The following is a 19,584-nucleotide window of genomic DNA, read 5'->3' as shown; positions in this document are numbered from 1 at the left end:
AATGCTGCTGGATCTGGGCCCTGGATTTCTGCACTCTAGGGCACTTGAGATTCAGGTTTGGGAGGATCACAAAAACACTGTGGATTTAGGGTTCAAGGTTGTGACAAGGTCATGATATTGCTCCTTATTCAAGTTGGGTTTTGTTTATAGATCGCTTCTCATTGGTTCTCTACCTTCCTGGCTGGGTGAACATATAAGATACAGTCACCTTCCATTGGCCACGGATGGACATTAATGAGATGGGCCTTGAAAGAGGTGCCCTGTACAGATCCCAGCTAATCTAGTCTTGTAGTTGCAACCTGACCCAGTTCAACCCTGGCAGGCCAATCCAGTTCTGTATCTGTAGGGCTTATAGTCCTGCTTTTCATACACTAGCAAATGTGGATTTTCCTCCAGCCATTCAATACTTGTGTAAGTCTTCCCAGATAGAGGAGGCACACCCCTCAACTTTACATGTATCATACAGGGAAGATGCATTCTAAAAATGCAGGTCAAATGAGCAAGATTGGGGAAAGGTGAGATCTCTTCCCCCCCCACCCCCTTCTTCTGCCATCAAACTCCCATTCACAGATTGTTTACATCCCGTGTCCATACAGCAAATTTCTAGAAGCCATATTTGTCTTGGAGAAAAGTGAATTCTTTGCAGGGTCGTGATACGTGTTATTATTAGACCAACCTAATAATTACCTAAATATGGTGTCAAACATTAACTTTCAGATAAAAGCCACACAGGAGTCTGTTTCCCACACGGTCTGGGAAGTTCACGTGGGTTCATATTTTTTGATAATTCATAGGGTGATCCAATAGGAAGCATCAGAGCCCAGAAAGAATTGACATCCAGTGTCAGGGCTGGTTCTCAGTGGTCTCGACATGCCAATTCTCCCTCTCCCTTCCCTCCCGCCACCAACACCTCAGGTTCCAAGACCAGCTTCTGCCTGAACTCTAACTCCATGAAGTTAGCAAGTAGCATATTTAAAACAAATCAGAGAAAGTTCTTTTTCACTCAATACACAATTAAGTTCTGCAATTCATTGCCAGAGGATGTGGTTAGGGAAGTTAGTGTAGCTGGGTTTAAAAAAGGTTTGGATAAGTTACTGGAGGAGAAGTCCATTAACTGCTATTAATCAAGTTGACTTAGGGAGTAGCCACCGCTTATTACCGGTATCAGTAGCCTGGGATATATTTAATGTTTGGGTACTTGCCAGGTACTTGTAGCCTGGATTGGCCACTTTTGGAAACAGGATGGTGGCCTTGATGGACCCTCGGTCTGACCCAATAAGGCAACTTCTTATTTTCTTATGTTCTCTTGAGGACTGGAGTTGGCCACCCCTACACTAGTATCTGGTCTCTAAATTCTACTGAAGTATGCTCATGGTTCACACTGCACCTACTTCTTTATGTCCTCCAGTTGGCTAAGAAAACATTCAAAAGAAACTGCTCTGGTTCCTAGCCCTCCTCTTCAACACTGCCATGTCTCCTCTCCTTCATTGACTCTCAAGTCCTAATAGGATACCATTGCTTAGAAACATGCATCCAGTGATTGTTATTTTCTTCCTATCCTTCCTTTGGAAAGGATATAATGAACTCAGAAGTAGACGTGTCTAAAAAATTATGCCACTGGATAGTTCACTGGCATTGTCTGGAGTTGTGAAGGCTTTTTAGCCATGGACCCCAGCTGTGAGTTGTTGTTCACTGTGTGCAACATCTCTCAGAAGGAAAGACAAGTTAGGGTGCCTTACTTCTTTTCCCCCACCACGCAGCACTGAAGAATAAGTCCAAAGGAGGAGGAGGGATTCTGAAGTGTTTTTGGACATAGCTTGCAACCTCCACCATAACTTTCCCTGAAGACACCATAGTCATAAAAGCTTTGAGAAGCATCATCATGGCTTTACCTCTTCCTGTCTTGAGTTTCTATTGGAAGGATCCTTCTCCTTAATGATTTTGACCTCCTCTGAACAGATTTACCAAGAGGACCTCTTCGGCTTGCTCTCTAGTCTGCATCTACATCAGTAATTTGCTACTTCTCTTCTTTGACTTGACTATCAGGGGGAGCTTCAGGAGCTGGCAAGGTCTGCTCCTTGACTTCACCCAATCCGCCAATAGGTGCACTGACTGTGACTGTGTTGCTCAGGCCGATCAGTGTGGGAGGGGCAAGTACTGCACCTGTTGGGCTGATGCCAACAGGCTTTGCCACTGGTCTGCTAGATAGGAAGGCTGTATACTGATTCCAGAAAGAGAGGGGACTGACTCCCACCAACTGTGCAGGGATATCCCTGGCCAGGAAGTCCTGAAACTTGACAGGTCCCCCTGAGAGAAGCGGGACAGGGCTGTCCATGGAGAGACGTCTCCCTCTTCTGATGGGGCTGCTGTTCCAGACGTGAGTGCTCATGTGGACCTATGAGGAAACAGGAAGAGACAGACATTTTTTGTAAAAGATGAATCAAATTTCTTATATGCACAGTCACCAGTGAGACTTTCTGGTCCATTACACCAAATCTTTTTCATCAAGTCCTAGCATTCCTGAAAAAGACTCTCCTATATGTCAATCACCATCTCTCATATTTTATTTCATGCATTTCAATCAGAATTACACTGCAGGTCCTTATATAGTAGTGGTGGTGTCTCTGGGGATATATTCCTAATGTAGGCCCTAGGAAATAGAGTCTCCAGCAGGGTCTCATAATGGTGTATTCCCTGTGCAGACCTAAAAGATAGATTCTGCCTTCTCTATATAAAATTGGGACAGTGACTGGTTATAGAGAAACCCAAGGAGTATATTCCCTATGGAAACCCCAGGGGATATATATAGTGCCTTGCGTCTTATTTATTTATTTATTTATTTATTTATTTATTTATTTATTTATTCCTTTGATTTTGATACTGCATATTCTGAACAAAAGCTCAGTGCGGTGCAATAGCTGGATAAGTAAAATATAAAGCACTGTTTCTGATGGACATCCCAGGGTTTGGAAACTATAAACCCTTGCTGGTGACATAACATGGGGAGCCCTACCTTCAGGTTTCCTCGGGTAGTGAAGGCTCTTCCACACATACTGCAGGAGAAAGGCTTCTCTCCAGTGTGAATCCTTTCATGGATCTGCAAGGCACTAGCAGAGGAGAAGGTCTTCTTGCACACCATGCAGAGATGCTGCTTGGGGAGGCGCCTTGAAGGAGGGGACAACGTCGATGACACAACTAGCCCAGGCAGCTGAACCAGCGTCAACATATTTGGTGGACTCCCTACTTCCATCTTCACCAAGTTGTCTGGAGGTGTTTGGGCTAGTGGACATGACTCTTTGGTCAGGTACTGAGGGGGTTTAAGTGGCCGAGGAGGGGACGTTTCGCTCACCTGGTGTGCCGCCAGCATGTGTTTCTTTAAAGTTGCTTTCTCTAGGAAACTCTGTTTGCAGATTGTGCAGACAAATAGTCCATCTTTAGTATGGTTTTGTGTATGCTTCTCTAGGGAGTCCTGGCAAGAGAAAGGTACTCCACAAATATCACAAATATAGGTATCCTTATTCTCTGATGCCTCACCAGGTTCTTCTTGATCCTTCTTTTGAGTTTCAGTTGCTGCTGGACTTGAATCATAATTCATGCTTTCCACCAGGGACTCAAAGGGTTCAACAGAAACATCCTGAGGTTTTTCTTCCTGGTGAACCTCTATATCGGCATTTCTTGGATCATTCAGTTTACAGTCTTCCAGAAACTCTGGATGAGACTGCAGTTGAGTACCAACAGCAATGGTAGATTCTGACAGAGGGGTGTGTTGGACTGCCAAAGCTGGTGGAAGGCTGCTGTCAGTGCTACCATCTCCAACTTCTTCTTTTGTGGCGGAGGTGAAGATATCATCATCCAGACTGGAAATCTCTGAATCTATCTGGGTCACTTTGTTGCTTTCAGATCCACTGCTTTCCAGGGAGTCCTCATCAGTGGCATCCTCATCTGAAAAGTCCTGGTCATGAAAGCTCTTCCCCTCTAGACATTCCAACTTGGTTTCCACACCATCAGGAACAACACCATTGGGGATATGCCCACCCAGGTGCATCTTGATGTGCTGCTGGAGTGTCACAGCATTTGTGAACTTCTTCTGACAGATGGGACAAGAGTTTTGGGCTTTGGCAGCAGGACTGGACTTGTGTGCAACAAAGTGAGCCTTCAGGTTGCCCTTTGTGGAGAAGGCCCTGCCACATATTTTGCATTTGAAGGGTCTCTCCCCACTGTGTTGGCTATAGTGCAAATGCAGGGCCCTGGGGCAGCTGAGTACCCTCAGGCAGATGACACACTGGTTGGAGCTGGTGGCCTGCTTGTCAATCTTCTCCACCAACTGCTGGAGCTTTGATGTCTCAGAGGAACCCAGAGGATCAATAATGTATGGAAAAGGGAAGGTGGTTGCCTTGAAATGGTTAGTCAGCAGTGCCCAACTAGGTAAGGAACTCACCAGTTTGCTCAGCTGAACTCTGCTACCACTGCCATTGTGACTGTCTATTGGTGATTCCCTTTCAGATGGTGGTGTGTTTTCATCTGTCCTATTTTTCAGGTTACCTCCAATGCACTTTGTCATGGCAGCTGCACTATCCCCAGCTTTCATGAGAACAAACTTGTTCAACGGAGGGAGAGCCTGGGCAGTGGAGAGAAGGGTGAGGCTCTCTGTAGCAGTCAGAGCTGAGATGAGTGACTTCTTCTCAGGTGGGTCCTCATCTGTTTTCTCAGGGGGCACTGACATACCATAGGGAAGTCCCGTACCAGTGAGCACATAGTCCAGATGTTCAGGGACTGGATGGGGGTTCATCTGTACATGAGGGTATTTCTCCTTGTGCCGGTGGAAGTGGACCTTCAGGTTTCCCCGGGTGGTGAAGCGATTCCCGCAGATATTACATTTGTATGGTCTTTCACCTGTGTGGGACCGCAGGTGGATTTGGAGGGCACTATCACTACCAAACACCTTAGCACAGAACCGGCACTTGTGCCTGCCAGATGGCTTCTCTTGAGGTTGCTCTACATAGGCAGGCTCCCCATTCTTCTGCTTCAGTAGGCTGGGCATAGTTTCAAGCACCCTGGCTCCCAAGAACATCCCAGTCTGGGGTGCAAGAAGACCTGTAGGAAAAGCAGAATGGGCAGACAACAGTTGGCCAGGAGGTGATGTGGATATGGAGGCTGAACCTTGAGCAACCTTCTCACAGAATGATGCCACAGATTTCTGCTTCAGAGCATGGACACTAGGAAGGCTTCTTCCAATGAAGGGGTTTCCCAGTGGGTTATAGAGATGGAAGAAAGCTTGCTTGGGCAGTTCTGCTCCCAATGAGGATTTAAGACTCTCGGGCACCTGTGTTGTTTGGCTTGTCTTCACTGGGCTGAATGAGGGCAAAGGCTTTGTGCTAGTTACTGGTTCAGCTTGCAAAGGTGAAGAGGTGGTAAGGGGCCCAGTTGGCTGTGATATGGATCCCAGCATAAGAACTTGCTGGCAGATCTGTTCGGTCATCTGCATCTGGTGGATCTGCCGTTGCTGGAGGACCCTGAGCTCCTCCAAGATCATTGGGATATTGAGGGAGCCACAGCTCGCTCCACCAGGGAGAGCTTCCTGGCCAAGGGGTATTGCCCCAAGTTTTGGGTTGGGAAGGCTCTCCAGCATCAAACCACCATTGGGAATGTAAAACCGCCGTGATGACCCTGCATCTTTGCACCCTGGTTCTAGCCAAGCAGCTGTTCTGGGACATTCTGCAGTTCTGATGGTCTTCTGGCCATTGCTGGTGGATGAGGGTCCTTGTTTCTCATGTGTCCTGCTATTCAGACCAGGGCTGCAGGGTTCACTCGTGCTTTTGGTTGAGCCATATCCATGGCCTTGCTCTCCATCCATATCCCTGGGAGCCTCAGCAGAAGAGGATGTGGAAGAGCAGTCACCTTGGTTGCCAACAATCACCACCACTTGGTTAACCACAGTACAGGACTGCCGGTGTTGAAGAAAATCAGCTGGGTCCTCAAACTGGGCACAACACTTTTCGCAGACCTGAATGTCTTCTTCTGCTGTATCCCCTTTAAAAAATAAATAAACAAATAGAATACATATTAGCAAAGTGTTTATTCAAGGTGACTAAGAATAAAGCATTATCAGTTTATGAGCACCTAAAGTAGGTAATCAAGTGTTTGATACAAAGTATCCTCAGCCCCTAGAAACCTTAGCAAGAAACCTAGAAACATCGCTGCTGAAACGCTGAGCAAGGCAGGGCAGCGTTAACTAATTTGATGATGTCACAGTGCCATTGTGCTGAGGCTTTAACAAACTTTGATGGCATCATAGCAATATGAGAGGAGGGAAAGAGATGGAGGGAGAGAGACAGAGAGAAAGAGACGGAGGAGCGGGATAGAAGTGGATAAAGAGACATAGAATGGGAGACAGCACATGACCCAGAATTCACAGAGTGGGACAGGGTGGGGGGAAAAGTTGGGGAAAGCCCTGAAACATCTGCAATGCATCCCCCTTCTTCTTAGTAACTGACAAACACTGCAAGGTCCTTTCCTGATTCCCTGGGAGTTTGCACTCATCTCCAAATCCCTAAATTATAAGTGAAGAGGGCAGACAGAAGCCTGGGTGCTGTTTGCTCTAGGGATTAACTTGAGCCACCTGAGTTTCTCCCAGCTGGCTGGTAATCCAGATTCCATGGGCCCCCTAATTAAACCATACGTGCCCCAGGGAGTCTGTCAATTCCCTTTAAAGACCCCCCTCACCCCCTTGACAGCCAGGCAGTAGTGTTAATTCCAACTCCCTCCTCCAACCTCCAGCACACACACATACTGCCCACCATAGGATAGGTATAGCATAGGCAGCAGCAGGGCAAGCTTCCCTCACACACACACACAGTCAGTCCCACCACAGGATAGGTACAACACAGGCAGCGGCAGTGCAAGCTTCCCTCACACACACACACACAGACACACACACACACACACAGTCCCACCATAGGATAGGTACAGCACGGGCCGGGGAAGGGAAGCTTCCCTCACACACTGCCCCACCACAGGATAGGTACAGCATGGGCAGCGGCAGTGCAAGCTTCCCTCACACACACACACACACACACACACTTTCTTGTTTCTGCTTCTTCGCTAAAGGTTTTAATTCTAAGGGGCCTTTCATTTTTCCTGATGTTGTTTGATTTCATGAGTTCTGATTTTAGCATATGGGGGGGGGGGGGGGGGGGGGGAGGGTAGACCTTTGTTTTATATGGTTATATGGAGACCAGCATTCAGTAAGGTGGCTAGCAGAGGTTATCTGGCTAAAGCTAGCTGGATAACTTGTCCCAGATATTAACATCCTGCTGAATATCCAAGATTAGAACTAAGTCACTAACTTTAGCTGCACAACCTTTAAATCTCAATGGCTATATCCGAATACAGCGTTAGCTCTAAAGTAATCCAGCCTTGAGGGACTGGATAATCTACCACTTAACCAAGTATCTTTACAAGATATCTGGGGGGAAAGGAAATGAGTGATCCAATTCCCACTCCCCAATATTTAAGAAATGGCCGTCTGGGCCAAGCCTTACCCACCCCCTTAAACCACTCTGAATGCACAATTAAAAAATGTGGTGGTGTCCACCAGCTGACCACCCCCTCCCCAGTTCCTCTCCCTCCACCCGAAGCCTCCCCCTGCCACCCTTCTGGTACCTTGAAAAGCTAAGTCTTCAGCCGGGATCAGGGTCCGCTCCCTCCAGCACCCACGCCCAACGCTTCTAGCATTGCTACAACTTGTCCACTGGCCACATTACTGAGACCTGGCCTCATGGGGCCCATGGTGTTTTAAGTTGTTCTCCGTTTTTAAGCAGTTTTGGCAAGACGGATAAGAAAATCAACTAAATGAATAGATAGTAAAGGTTGTATTATATTTGTCTCTCTTTTTCTGTAAGTCTGAATTATAGGAGCCAATACCAGTGCTGGCTGGAGCGATTCATATTCTCTACAGGTCGTGATACTAACACACAGGCCGATACAGTAAAGCGCGGCCGCGGTTACCCTGCTTCTAACCCGCTTTCTACTCACAATTTGGCTGTGTCAGTCCAACCCGCGATTCACTATCCCTTTTAACCCATCCTTACCACTTCTTTAAATCAACCGGTAACCCTTTCCGCCGCGGCATGTATATGAGATGTAAACGATCGGATTAGCTATTCCCTCCCATACAGTAACGTGCGCCCCGATTATCGCCTTTCTAACCTGCAGTTTTGCCACATGTTTAACCTGCTAAATTATAGCCTACCCTTACCCCTGCATTAGTGTGGAGCGTCAGGTCAGAGAGATGAAATTTCACGGGCAAACGACCCCCTCACCCCCCCGGGACAAGACTTTTAGAGGAGCCAGGATCGGGCAAACTTTCCCCCAGCCCCCGCTCACCTGCCCTGGTCGCATCCATGGGTGCCGGTCTCCCGAGCGGGCGCACTGACGGCTCCGGAGCAGGAAGGAAGGACCTGTTGTTTCCAAGCCTAACCTAAACTATTGCCTGCCCAACCTAAAATCCAACGCGCCGGGAAAGCCACTCTTCAGATCGCAACTAATCCCATCACTGGAAGGACGAAAGATTTTTTTAAGCGTCCCAGTTCCTCTCTCCACTATATCGATGCATTCTCCTTTCCACTGCAATGCGAACAGTATTCTGAAAAATAACTTTAAAACCCAGGGTGGTGGAGCATTGTTGTGCTTGATAAAACCTGCACTCAACAGGATCGGGCAAACTTTCCCCCAGCCCCCGCTCACCTGCCCTGGCCGCGCCCATGGGTGCCGGTCTCCGGAGCAGTCCCAGTCTTCTCTCCTCGCCTCCTGGGGGCAGCCGGCGGCGAGAGCGGCTTCAGCAGCCCGGGGCGGATCGGGCGCTCCCCATGCGAGGCGCGGCTTCCAGCAGCCCTCACCGGCGATGGTGAATGAGCGCATGAGCGCAAGCCGTGACCTGAGCGCCCGGCTGGACGTCCGAGGTCACGGCGTGTGCTCATGGCAGTGCATGAACACACGCCGTGACCCGAGCGCCCGGCTGGACGTCCGAGGTCACGGCGTGCGCTCATTCACCATCGCCGGCGAGGGCTGCTGGAAGCCGCGCCTCGCATGGGGAGCACCCGATCCGCCCCGGCTGCTGAAGCCACTCTCGCTCTCGCCGCCGGCTGCCCCCGGGAGGCGGGGAGAGAAGACTGGGACTGCTCCGGAGACCAGCACTCATGGGCGCAGCCAGGGTAGGTGAGCGGGGGCTGGGGGAAAGTTTGCCCGATCCTGTTGAGTGCAGGTTTTATCAAGCACATCCTTTTCTTTTGCTTAAAGTTGCTTAAAGTTGGGATCCACTTCCTGGTACCTGTCATTTGAAATGACAGGTACCAGCGCACCCAGGATACTGTATAGCGCTCTATACAGTAAAATGGATTGCACTTCATGGACGCTTCTTGGACGTGCTTTGGACGCGGCTTGCATTTGCATGCCATTTAAATACTGTATCAAGCGGTATGTGATCCGGACTGTGCGCGCGGCAAACGAGCGGGCGCCCGGCACTGCCGCACTTTTTCTTATGCACCCTTACTGTAGGGGAGGCATAGGGGAGGCAATTTAAGAGTCTTCACAATGACATGGGTCCCCTCTTTAGACGGGGCTGCAAGGTTGAAGAAAGGAAGCCGGTGAAATTCTCCTAGATGCATCAGTAGTCATGGCCAGATCTGATTTTTAGGGTAATGGAAATGTGCAGCTTAACCCAACCTGTCGACCAAGGTACAGGCAGATGTGACTAATGCGCCTTCATTCTGGGTGTCTTGTAAGCCAGAGCACACTGCAGCCCTTGGGAACTAGGATTGTGTAACTCTGAATGTGTTGCTGTAGGGATGGCTTGGAGGTGAGTGTGTGTGGGTGTGTGTTTGGGAGGGGGGCAGAGGGCTGGTGTTTCTGATGATAATCAGCACCGTAGCACCATCTCCTAATTGCTGGAGTGTCTGAGTAGGAGATACCTAAGAGAAGTTTATTTGTTGAACATCTCCTAGTATGATTAAAATACTAATCCAAATGAAAAGGGGGGCACCTCAATATATACAGTCCAGTTGAATTATGCAGCATTTCTTCCCCTCCTGTACTGCTTTTTTAATAGGAGGATCCTTTTTGGGGGGAAGGGTCTGCTGTTTTCAGAGGAAGGACTTACAGACATTGATATGGAAATGACCCCTTCTCTAAGCTTTCTCCTCTTCTGGCTAATTTACTCTTGGGGAGGGGGAGTGTGGGGGTAGCGGTGACTTTCAGCTTAATTAAACTTGTTGAATTGGGGCAGGGGGAAGGGAAACAGGAGAGGGACTTACGGGAGGCAATGAGCTGGGGAAGAGGAGGTCTCAGAAGAGTTTTTGTGGACTACAGTGTGTGTGGAGAGCCTTTACGTCTCCCAATTTAAGATTTAGGATTTTGTTTCCTCTCCCGTTTGTCTTTTAGTGTTCTGAGTTTCCTTCAAGTTCCCATCCCTGCAGAGCTCGCCAGGTCTGACCGCTGGCTTGTTGGTGCGAGTCTGCAGGCTGGGAGTGTGACTTGCTGGGCTGAGGCTGGAGACCATGAATGCCGGAAACTTGCTGGGCTGAGCCTGAGGTGTTCCATGTCACCTTGCAACCTTGTCTGATGCAAACATAGAGGGACCAACGCAGGAACGTGCACTCAGCCTAGCGCACGGATCTGCACGCGGTTGGGCATGCGTTTTGCACGCACTAGACTAGCACCCGATGCAATAATGAGATTAGCGTGGGCACAATGCGCCCAAACAATGGCGTAGCCGATAGCGCCCATCCCATGCAAATTCCATGTAGATGAGGCTGTTACCTCCCAATAGGGGAAACCGCTGGGCGCCCAACACAAACTTTTTAAAGCGGCAAATTTAACTCCAGCCCCGGAGGTGGCATAAAGTCAATATATGAGTCAAGGATTCATGAGAAATTTAAAATACGGTCCTCTATGCTTCCTCCTACTTAGTATTGTTGCGACACTTAAACGTACTGCTTGCTGTGTTGAAAAATAAACGTTTATTGGCTTGATTTAAAAAAAAAAAAGTTCTGGATGCACAATTTAGACATCCATAGCAAGGGGCGCTTAGTTATGAGTGCATTCAGCAACCTCATCAAAATCGGCCAGAAGCAGGATAAAAATGGGCCCTCGTATTGAGCCTGCATTGCAACTGTGGGTGCCCAATGAATTTTAGCACCAGGGATGCTCAGTTCTCCCCTAGGACATCCTTTAATCACAGCGCCTCCTTTAAATACAGCATCGGGCACCCGGCCGCGCATGTGGCGGGAACAGGCAAGAAAAGAAGAGCAAAGGGGTAGATTTTACAAAATTACGCTCATGCGTACTTTTGTTCGCGCACCAGGCGCAAACAAGAGTTCGCGGGTGCGTAATTTTGTTCCGGTCCGGGGGCTGCTCTGGAGGCCGCGGCCATGCCCCCCGAAATGCCCTGGGCTGGAACCATGCCCACAGCCCCGTCCCCGGAACGCCTCCAGATGACGCGCCACCGCGACACGCCCCCCCCCCCAGCACACCCCCCAAGAAAGCCCCGGGACTTATGCGCGTCCCGGGGCTTGCGCGCGCCGCCGAGCCTATGCAAGATAGGCTCGGCGCGCGCAGGGGGGGTTTGGGGTAGGTTTTCAGGGGTTACGCGCGTGACCTATGCTATATCTTTTTTGAGATGCGGCGACCAGAATTGCACACAGTACTCTAGGTAAGGTCTCACCAGGGAGCAGTACAGAGGCATTATGACACTTATTCACCATTCCCTTCCTAATCATTCCCAACATTCTGTTTGCTTTTTTAAATTTGTCTAACACCTTCTGAAAATCCAAATACACTATGTCCACCAGCTCACCATTATCCACATGTTTCTTAATCCCTTAAAAAAATGTAGTAGACTGGTGAGACAAGACTATCTTTGTGCAAATCCATGCTGGCTATGATTTGGTCATTAGAATAGCTTCTACAATTTTTTCCTGCACTGAAGTCAGATTCATCAGTCTATAGTTTCCCAGATCACTCCTGGAGCCCTTTTTAAAGACTGGCATTACAGTGGATATCCTCCATCTTCAGGTGCAATATATGATTTTAATGATAAGTTAGAAAATATTGGTAATAGATCTGCAATTTCATGTTTGAGTTCTTATAGAACACTGGGGTCTAGGTGATTTGCTTCTCTTTAGTTTGTCAGTCTGTCCTATAACATCTTCCAGGTTGGCCGCGATTTGTTTCTTTTCTTCCAAAACATCACCGTTAAATACCATTTCCAAAATGGATATCTCCCCAACATTCTCTTCAGTAAACACCAAAGCAAAAAATTCATTTAGTCTTTCAGCTATGTCTTGTTATCCCTAAGTGCCCCATTAACTCCTCGACCATCTAACAGTCCAACTGACTCCCTTGCAGGCTTCCTGCTTCAGATGTATTTTTTAAAGTTTTTATTATGAGTGTTTGCCTCTATGGCCAGCTTCTTTTGAAATTCGTATTTTGCCTGCCTTCCCAATGTTTTACATCTAACTTGCCAATGCATATGCTTTATTCAATTTTCTTCAGATGGATCTTTTTTTTTACAGTTTTTGAAAGAAGTTTTTTTGGATACTACTACTATGTCTACCTAACATTTCTAAAGTACACTTGACTAAAATAGCCTCTTTCACATTACTTTTTAACCATTCTGGCAGCCATTTGGCCTTCTTTCCACCTTTTTTAATGTGTGGAATACATCTGGTCTGGGCTTCTTTGATAATATTTAAAAAAAAAATGTCAGTGCCTGATATAAACTCTTTATCTTTGTAGCTGTATCTTCAGTTATTTTTCTATTTTCTTCATTTTATTAAAGTCTACTTTTTGAAACTTAAATGCTTGGTAGATTTACTTAATGTCCTCCCTCCAGTCATTAAATCAAACTTGATCATGTTATCATCACTATTGTTGAGCATCCCCACTGCTGTTATTTTTGAACCAAATCCTATGTTCCATTAAGAATTAGTCTAAAATGACTCCCACTCTCATCAGTTCCCAGACCAGTGGCTCCAAGAAGCAGTCATGTATTTCATCTAGAATCTTAACCTCCCTAGCATGTCCTGAAGCGACATTTCTCCAGTCAATATTTGGGTAATTGAAATGCCAAATTTGTTAGCTTCCCTAATTTCTGTTAGCATATCAAAATCTGTCTGCCCATTATGGCCAGGTAGATGGACAAGCATGAACTGAAAACGTGGCTCTTTAGAAGTGCATATGATTTAACATAAAATACCAATATGCTGATAATTTCAACGTCAGTACCAGAGATAATGTTAGTGGAGTGAGCAATAAGCAATGAATGAAAGTGTATTGCTAGTAGAATTAGAATTAGTATTGGCAGTTGTGTTGACCTAGAAAATGTATGAAAATGAACTAGATTATATATTAGCTGTTGTGTTGACCTAGAATATATATGAATATGAACTAGAATATGTATTTGCTGTGGTGTTGACCTAGAATGTGAATGTTGACACAGTATGGGAGTGCTGACCAAGAATGCTGATTTTGTAAACCATTGTGAACTTCTTTTGGAATGATGGTATATAAAATGTCTAAATAAATAAATAGTATACCCCCATTGCTATATTCTTCCCCATCACAAATGGAATTTCCACCCATAACGATTCTACTGTGTTAGTCTCCTGCAAGATCTTTATCCTGTTGGATTCTATGCCAGCCCTAACATAAAGCACCACATCCCCACAAAATTGATCCACCCTATCATTGCAATATAATTTATATTTATTTATTTAGGAATTTTATCTACCATCATTCCAGAATAAGATCACAATGATTTACAAAATCAGCATTCATATTCTTGGTCAACAATCACATTCTGTGCCAGCATTTATAATCTAGGTCAACACCACAGCAGATATATATTCTAGCTCATATTTTTACATATTCTTGGTCAACACAACAGCAGATATATAGACTACTTCATATTCATACATTTTCAAAGTTGACATAACAAGACATGCAGATTCTAGTTCTACTACCTACACACTTTACATCATTCATTATTTATTGCTTACTTCACTACCATTATCTCTGGTACTGATGTTGAAGTGTTCAGTATATTGGTAATTTATGTTAGATCATAAGCTTTTCTAAAGAGCCATGTTTTCAGTTCACGCTTGAAATTCTTTCTATCTGTTATCTGATGTAAAGACTCTGGAAGAGTGTTTCACAGCTTGGGGCTCACTACTGAAAATATTTAATCTCTTATTTGCGTTAGGTGTGTGTTCCGAATGGAAGGTAGCATTAGAAGACCTTTGTTTTGTAATCTTAGGGTTCTTTGTGGTGAGTAATGTTGAAGTGTCACTCCTAATAAGCATGGGTTAGTATTGTTGATGATATTGAAAATTAGGGTTAATTCTTTATAATGAATTCTGGATTGTACAGGAAGCCAGTGCAGTGCCATCAGCGAGGGGGTGATGTGGTCAAATTTCCTTGTCCCTAGTAAGAGTCTAGCAGAGGCATTTTGGAGATACTGTAGTGGTTTTAGTAAGCCTGAAGGTAGGCCTAGTAATAGGGAGTTGCAGTAGTCTAAGTTTGAAAATATTAGTGTTTGTATGTAAGACAGTGTGGAAATCCTGTATTGTTAGTAAAGGTTTCAGCTGGTGTAATATTCTCAGCTTGGCATATCCTGTTTTTATTAATTTGCTTATATGCTTTTTCATAGTGACGTTCTCGTCGATCTGAATTCCAAGGTCTCGTACTTGATCTGAGGGAGTAATATTAATAATTCCTAGGTCTAGTGTTGGCGATTTGATTATCCACACAATTTCAGTTTTTGGGGGGTTTAGAGTTAGTTTTAGTTGAGAAAGTTTTTGTTGTATTTTCTTCATATATGTTGACAGAGATGATGCAGTTTTTTCAAATGTTTTGTTGAAAGAGATGTAGAATTGAATGTCATCTGCATATAGGAAAAAGTTGATTCCTAGATTAGCTAATAATGTGCACATAGGCAGCAGATAGATGTTGAATAATGTGGCTGAGAGAGTTGAATCTTGGGGGACACCTGTATCAATTGGGAAGGTGTAAGATATTTGATTGTCCAGTTTGACTCGGAATGTCCTATCTTTTAGGAAGGAAGAGAACCATTTGTTGACATTTCTGTCTATTCCAATTTCTCTCAGTTGGTGGCATAGCAGGGTGTGGTCAACTGTGTCGAATGCTGCTGTAAGATCAATTAGTACTAGGATATATGATTCATTGTTGTCAAAGCCCTGTAGTACAGGGTTGGCTAAGGAAATGAGTAGAGTTTCTGCTGAGCGTTTTTTTCTGAATCCGAATTGATTCGGGTATAGTATATTTGTCTTCTAGGAGGCTCTCTATTTGGTTTAACACTGCTTTTTCTAGGACTTTAGCATTGAAAGGCAGGCTGGATATTGTATTGTGCCATTAGTTATCCTCCTTCCACCAGGTTTCTGAGGTGCCGATTATATCTACCTCTCTTCATACAGTGCTATACACTCTAACTCTCCCATCTTACTTTGTAGCTTTCTGGCATTAACATACAGACATTTCAAGGTACATTATTTATTTGTATATAAAACTTTTATAGCAGTTAATTTTTTAACAGGGGTAATCTGAAATCTTTTACTCAATCTGTTTTTTACATATAGGCACATGGGTTACTTTAACATTTATTGGAACCTCTCTACTGCAATGCTCTCTGTTTCTTTAATATTCTTTGATGATACCTCCCTCCGAAGCTTGCACTGCTGAGTGACTGTCAGCTTTTCCCCTTGTTCTGGTTTAAAATCTGCTCTATCTCCTTTTTAAAGATTAGCACCAGCAGCCTGGTTCCACCCTGGTTAAAGTGGAGCCCATCCTTTTGGAACAGACTCCCTTTCTCCAAAATGTTGCCCAATCTCTAACACAACTAAAGCCTTCTTCCCTCACTGTTAGCTCATCCATGCATTGAGACTCTGGAGCTCTGCCTGCCACCGGGACAGGGGCTCTCAACCCAGTCCTTGGGACACACCTAGCCAGTCAGGTATTCAGGATATCCACAGTGAAAATGCATGAGAGGATGATGCATCACCTGGAGAGCAGATCGTAGCTACACCAAGGTGATGCTCACCATCTAGGTGATCTTGCTTCTGTAAGACAGCACAGGGGCTGCCAGAATGGGGTTGGGACTTGGCTACTATGTCCCTGGAGGTTTTCTCTATATACCTCTCTGTCTTTCTCAGCTCCTCCACATCTGCTACTGTAGCCTCCAGAGATCGGACGTATTCTCTGAGAACCAGGAGCTCTTTGCACTAGGCAAACACATACAACCTCTCACCAACTGGTAAATAATAATTCATGTGTGCAAAAGACTGGAAGGCCCCCATCTTGCTGTTGGACTGCTCTCTGCATCCTAATATTGTTGAGTTCTTAGTTAATAAAGGTTGCTAATGGGTTAGGAATGTGTAAATTAAAATCCTTTAAATGGATGTGGTGTATTTAATCTTAATTTAGCAATGACCTGCAAGGGGGCAATAATTAATATATTGATATGAGCTGCATCACTCCCTTGTTTTAGATAAATCCCTGATTGATTTTTGGAGTAAAAATTTCTCTTGTCATTTTTATATGTGATAAGAGTCTATAAATCAAAATAATGTGCTTAAGGGTGGGTGGGAAGGAAAGAAAGACACATTGAAAGACACACTACAAATTATCTACTTTTCCTTTCCTTTAATCGGGGATACACGCTTAAAATGACCTCACTTTACCCAGAATTTCACCTCTTCCCCAAAGTTTAAGTCCCTAAATGTACCAGCAATGCAGTACTCACTGATCCTCTTCAGCCACCCGCACAATCTTCTTCTGCTCTCAATACTCCCTCAAGCTTAGCCCTGAAAGGGAGGGGGCTGGTAGCAGTGGGGGGTGTGTGTGTGTGTGTGTGGTTTTTGCACCTCTTGTGTTGCCATTCCACCCCCATTGCTATACCTTAGCTTTGCATGGCAGAACCCACGCTGTTTGCCAGGTAGCTGCACCAGATCAATCCAGCAGCAAAGCGCCTGGTTCTGGTCTCCTTAGGATGATTTCTCCTGTTCCTGGAAACAGATAGGCGGTGGTGGGGGGGGGGGGGGGGGGATGGCTTTGTACATTCCTGCCACAATCACATTTTCAGTTTTTGAAAAGAGTTGCTGGAGAAGGAAGGGGGAGGGGAGGAGGGGGTGGGGGTTAGAGGCCGGGGGTAATTACATCTTGAGGAGATGACCCGGGCATGAGGATTCACAGCAGGATACCCCTTTATTGTATCAACACCAGAATAAACAGTAATCCGGAGATGTGGGAGCTCTGGAGTCCTGGGGAGGCTGGGGGAGGGTGTGTGCAGGTGTGAGTGAGGAGACCTGTGTGTGTGTGGTCCCTGAATCTCACCTGCAGCACCACCTTCTGGGTAAATCTCCTCTCACCTCCAGGACCAAGACGGGAGGATTTCTACAGGATTCAGAAACTAAACTGTTTGCTTTTTCTTTTTAGTCTGTGAGTGATTTGAATTGTAGATTTAATTCAGAATTTCTGGAGGGCTCTCACTAAGTGCATTGCCAGTGAAGGTAGGAAAGGAAAGGTGCTATTGTTAGTTATTTCAGCAATTTTTGGATGGTTCCTTTCCCTTTGTATTGCATGAATGACGGGGGACCCAGTGCTCGGTTGAGTGGATTTCCTTCCCTTAGCACCTCTAGATCAGATTCGGTAATAACATTGAATTCACTTGTTTATATCTGCCGGGCTTTCTCCCACTGAACTACGGGCTACAAGTTCATGACCCCCACTGGCTGGTAGAAAGCTTGGTGGGACAGGGCACCTGCCACCCTGAAAGGCCCTGCACTCTTCCAGAGGCAGTCAGGGAGGCATGGGCTGAGAATATGTTCTCGGATTTGGCTGGGTCGTTTAGTGCAAAGTGAATTACTGTAAAATGCAGATTACTGCCCCCACCCCCCATTTTTTTTAAAGAAATGAGAATTACCATCCCTTCTCCCCTCCCCAAAATACCCCCCCCCACCTCCACCACACCCCACAGGCACGTGCATGCACAAAGGAGCCTGCCTTCTGCAAGATAAAGGGCTTCAGTGGTGCTTGCACCTGATTCAGGTTAGGCCCCCTCTCCCATGGGAAACTGGGAGGACTGGTATTCATGGGCAGATAATGTTATTCATAGCGGCTTGGATCAAGGGCATACACAGGAAGGGTTCTCAGCACACGCATAGACGCACACATACACAGAAACACATCTCTGAGGCAATTTCTCCCACATCAGGCAATTGTTTTCAACATCTGGAAAGCAACAGGAGGCATGAAGAACCGCCCGATCCACCAGCACCACCATCTTTTCCCTGCACCTTCCAAGCCTTGGGCCCATGGATGTGACGGAGGGGGCCACTCCTGCAAACTTGGAAGATAGGTCGGGAGAGTAGCCGGGCTATGGTAGCACCGAGCTCGGATCCCCCAGAGAAACGGACGTTATGGGCCCAATAGACGCAGCATCCCTGCCAGCAACAAACTTTTCCTTCTCAGCTGTCTTCCCTGTTCATTTCCTGGCCTCTTTTTTTTTTTTTCTCCTTGTCTCTTCTCCTTTCTCCCAATACCCTGTGCCTAGCAGTCATGTTCTCTTCCCCTCACCTGCCTCTCGCATCCCCCTCTTCCAGTGATCTTACACTCTGTCTCCGGAGTCAAAACCCAAGTTCAAGACTCCTTCTCTGCCTGCCCCTCTGGGACTCTTTCCTTCTGGCTGCCTCTCTTCTTTCTCACTCACCATTCTCAGAAGTTGTGGAGTTGTCCCCATCGGAGATGAGCTGCTGGGGTTTCCTTTGCTTCCTCCGAGACATGATGACCCCCCTCTCCTAGTTTCAGAGCCGGGACTCACTTATTCTCTCTCTCTCTCTCTCTCCCCGATATCCCACTTGTGGGAGAGCTTGAAATAAAGCGGAAAAAAAAAACCTCTGACCTGAAATTAAGAAAGAAGTCTCTCTCTCTCTCTCCCTCTCTCTCTCTCTCACTCACACACAGTTGCAGAAAGTCTGCGAGGGCTACACCCACTCATTGTGCAAGGAAAGACCTTCCCACACTGGCTGGCTGCTAATCTCTCCCCCCCCCCCACCACCACCCTCAGACCCTCCAAAGATTCAACCTGCCCCTCTCTGTGCAGTTATCCCCCTCCCACCAGGGAGGCTTCTCTTGGGAAGGCATGGGAATGTTAATCGACTAAGAAACGGAGGGGACCAGATGGAGCGGGCAGGAATTTGCTGAATCCAGTGGCTGATGTGGTTCAATAACATTAACAGAAATGCGTTTTCATGTAAAGGGGCAATGTCATCCTTCTACTCCTGGGGGGGGGGGGGGGGGAGGAAAGGAAGAGCAATGGTCTCCTGGCAATGCCCACTTCCATGGGCATGGCCCTTCCCTGCCCATCATCTTCCAAATTCCCCGAGGGCAGAAAGGAGGGCGGCACCCATGCGGACCTTTATGTGCACAGAGCGGCTGGACACCCCCCCCCCCCCCCCCATTTCAGTCCGTTTTAAAACCCTGCAGTTTCTTCTGGATATGCGTTTGGGAAGGAGG

General features: G+C 46.5%; 1 protein-coding gene across 1 annotated transcript; it reads right to left on the bottom strand.

The window, feature by feature from the left end:
* Positions 1-2,017: 2,017 nt before the first annotated feature.
* SALL2 (spalt like transcription factor 2) lies at positions 2,018-18,851 on the bottom strand. Its single transcript, XM_029581280.1, has 4 exons — positions 18,779-18,851; positions 5,899-6,030; positions 3,014-5,844; positions 2,018-2,395 (listed from the first exon to the last, which is right to left on the bottom strand). The coding sequence occupies exons 1-4, from the start codon at positions 18,849-18,851 to the stop codon at positions 2,018-2,020; spliced, it is 3,414 nt and encodes a 1,137-aa protein (XP_029437140.1).
* Between the last annotated feature and the right edge of the window lie 733 nt (positions 18,852-19,584).

Source organism: Rhinatrema bivittatum, chromosome 16, assembly GCF_901001135.1.
Source record: "Rhinatrema bivittatum chromosome 16, aRhiBiv1.1, whole genome shotgun sequence".
In the NCBI taxonomy this organism is placed as follows: domain Eukaryota; kingdom Metazoa; phylum Chordata; class Amphibia; order Gymnophiona; family Rhinatrematidae; genus Rhinatrema; species Rhinatrema bivittatum.
This window is presented reverse-complemented; position numbering and strand designations above follow the sequence as displayed.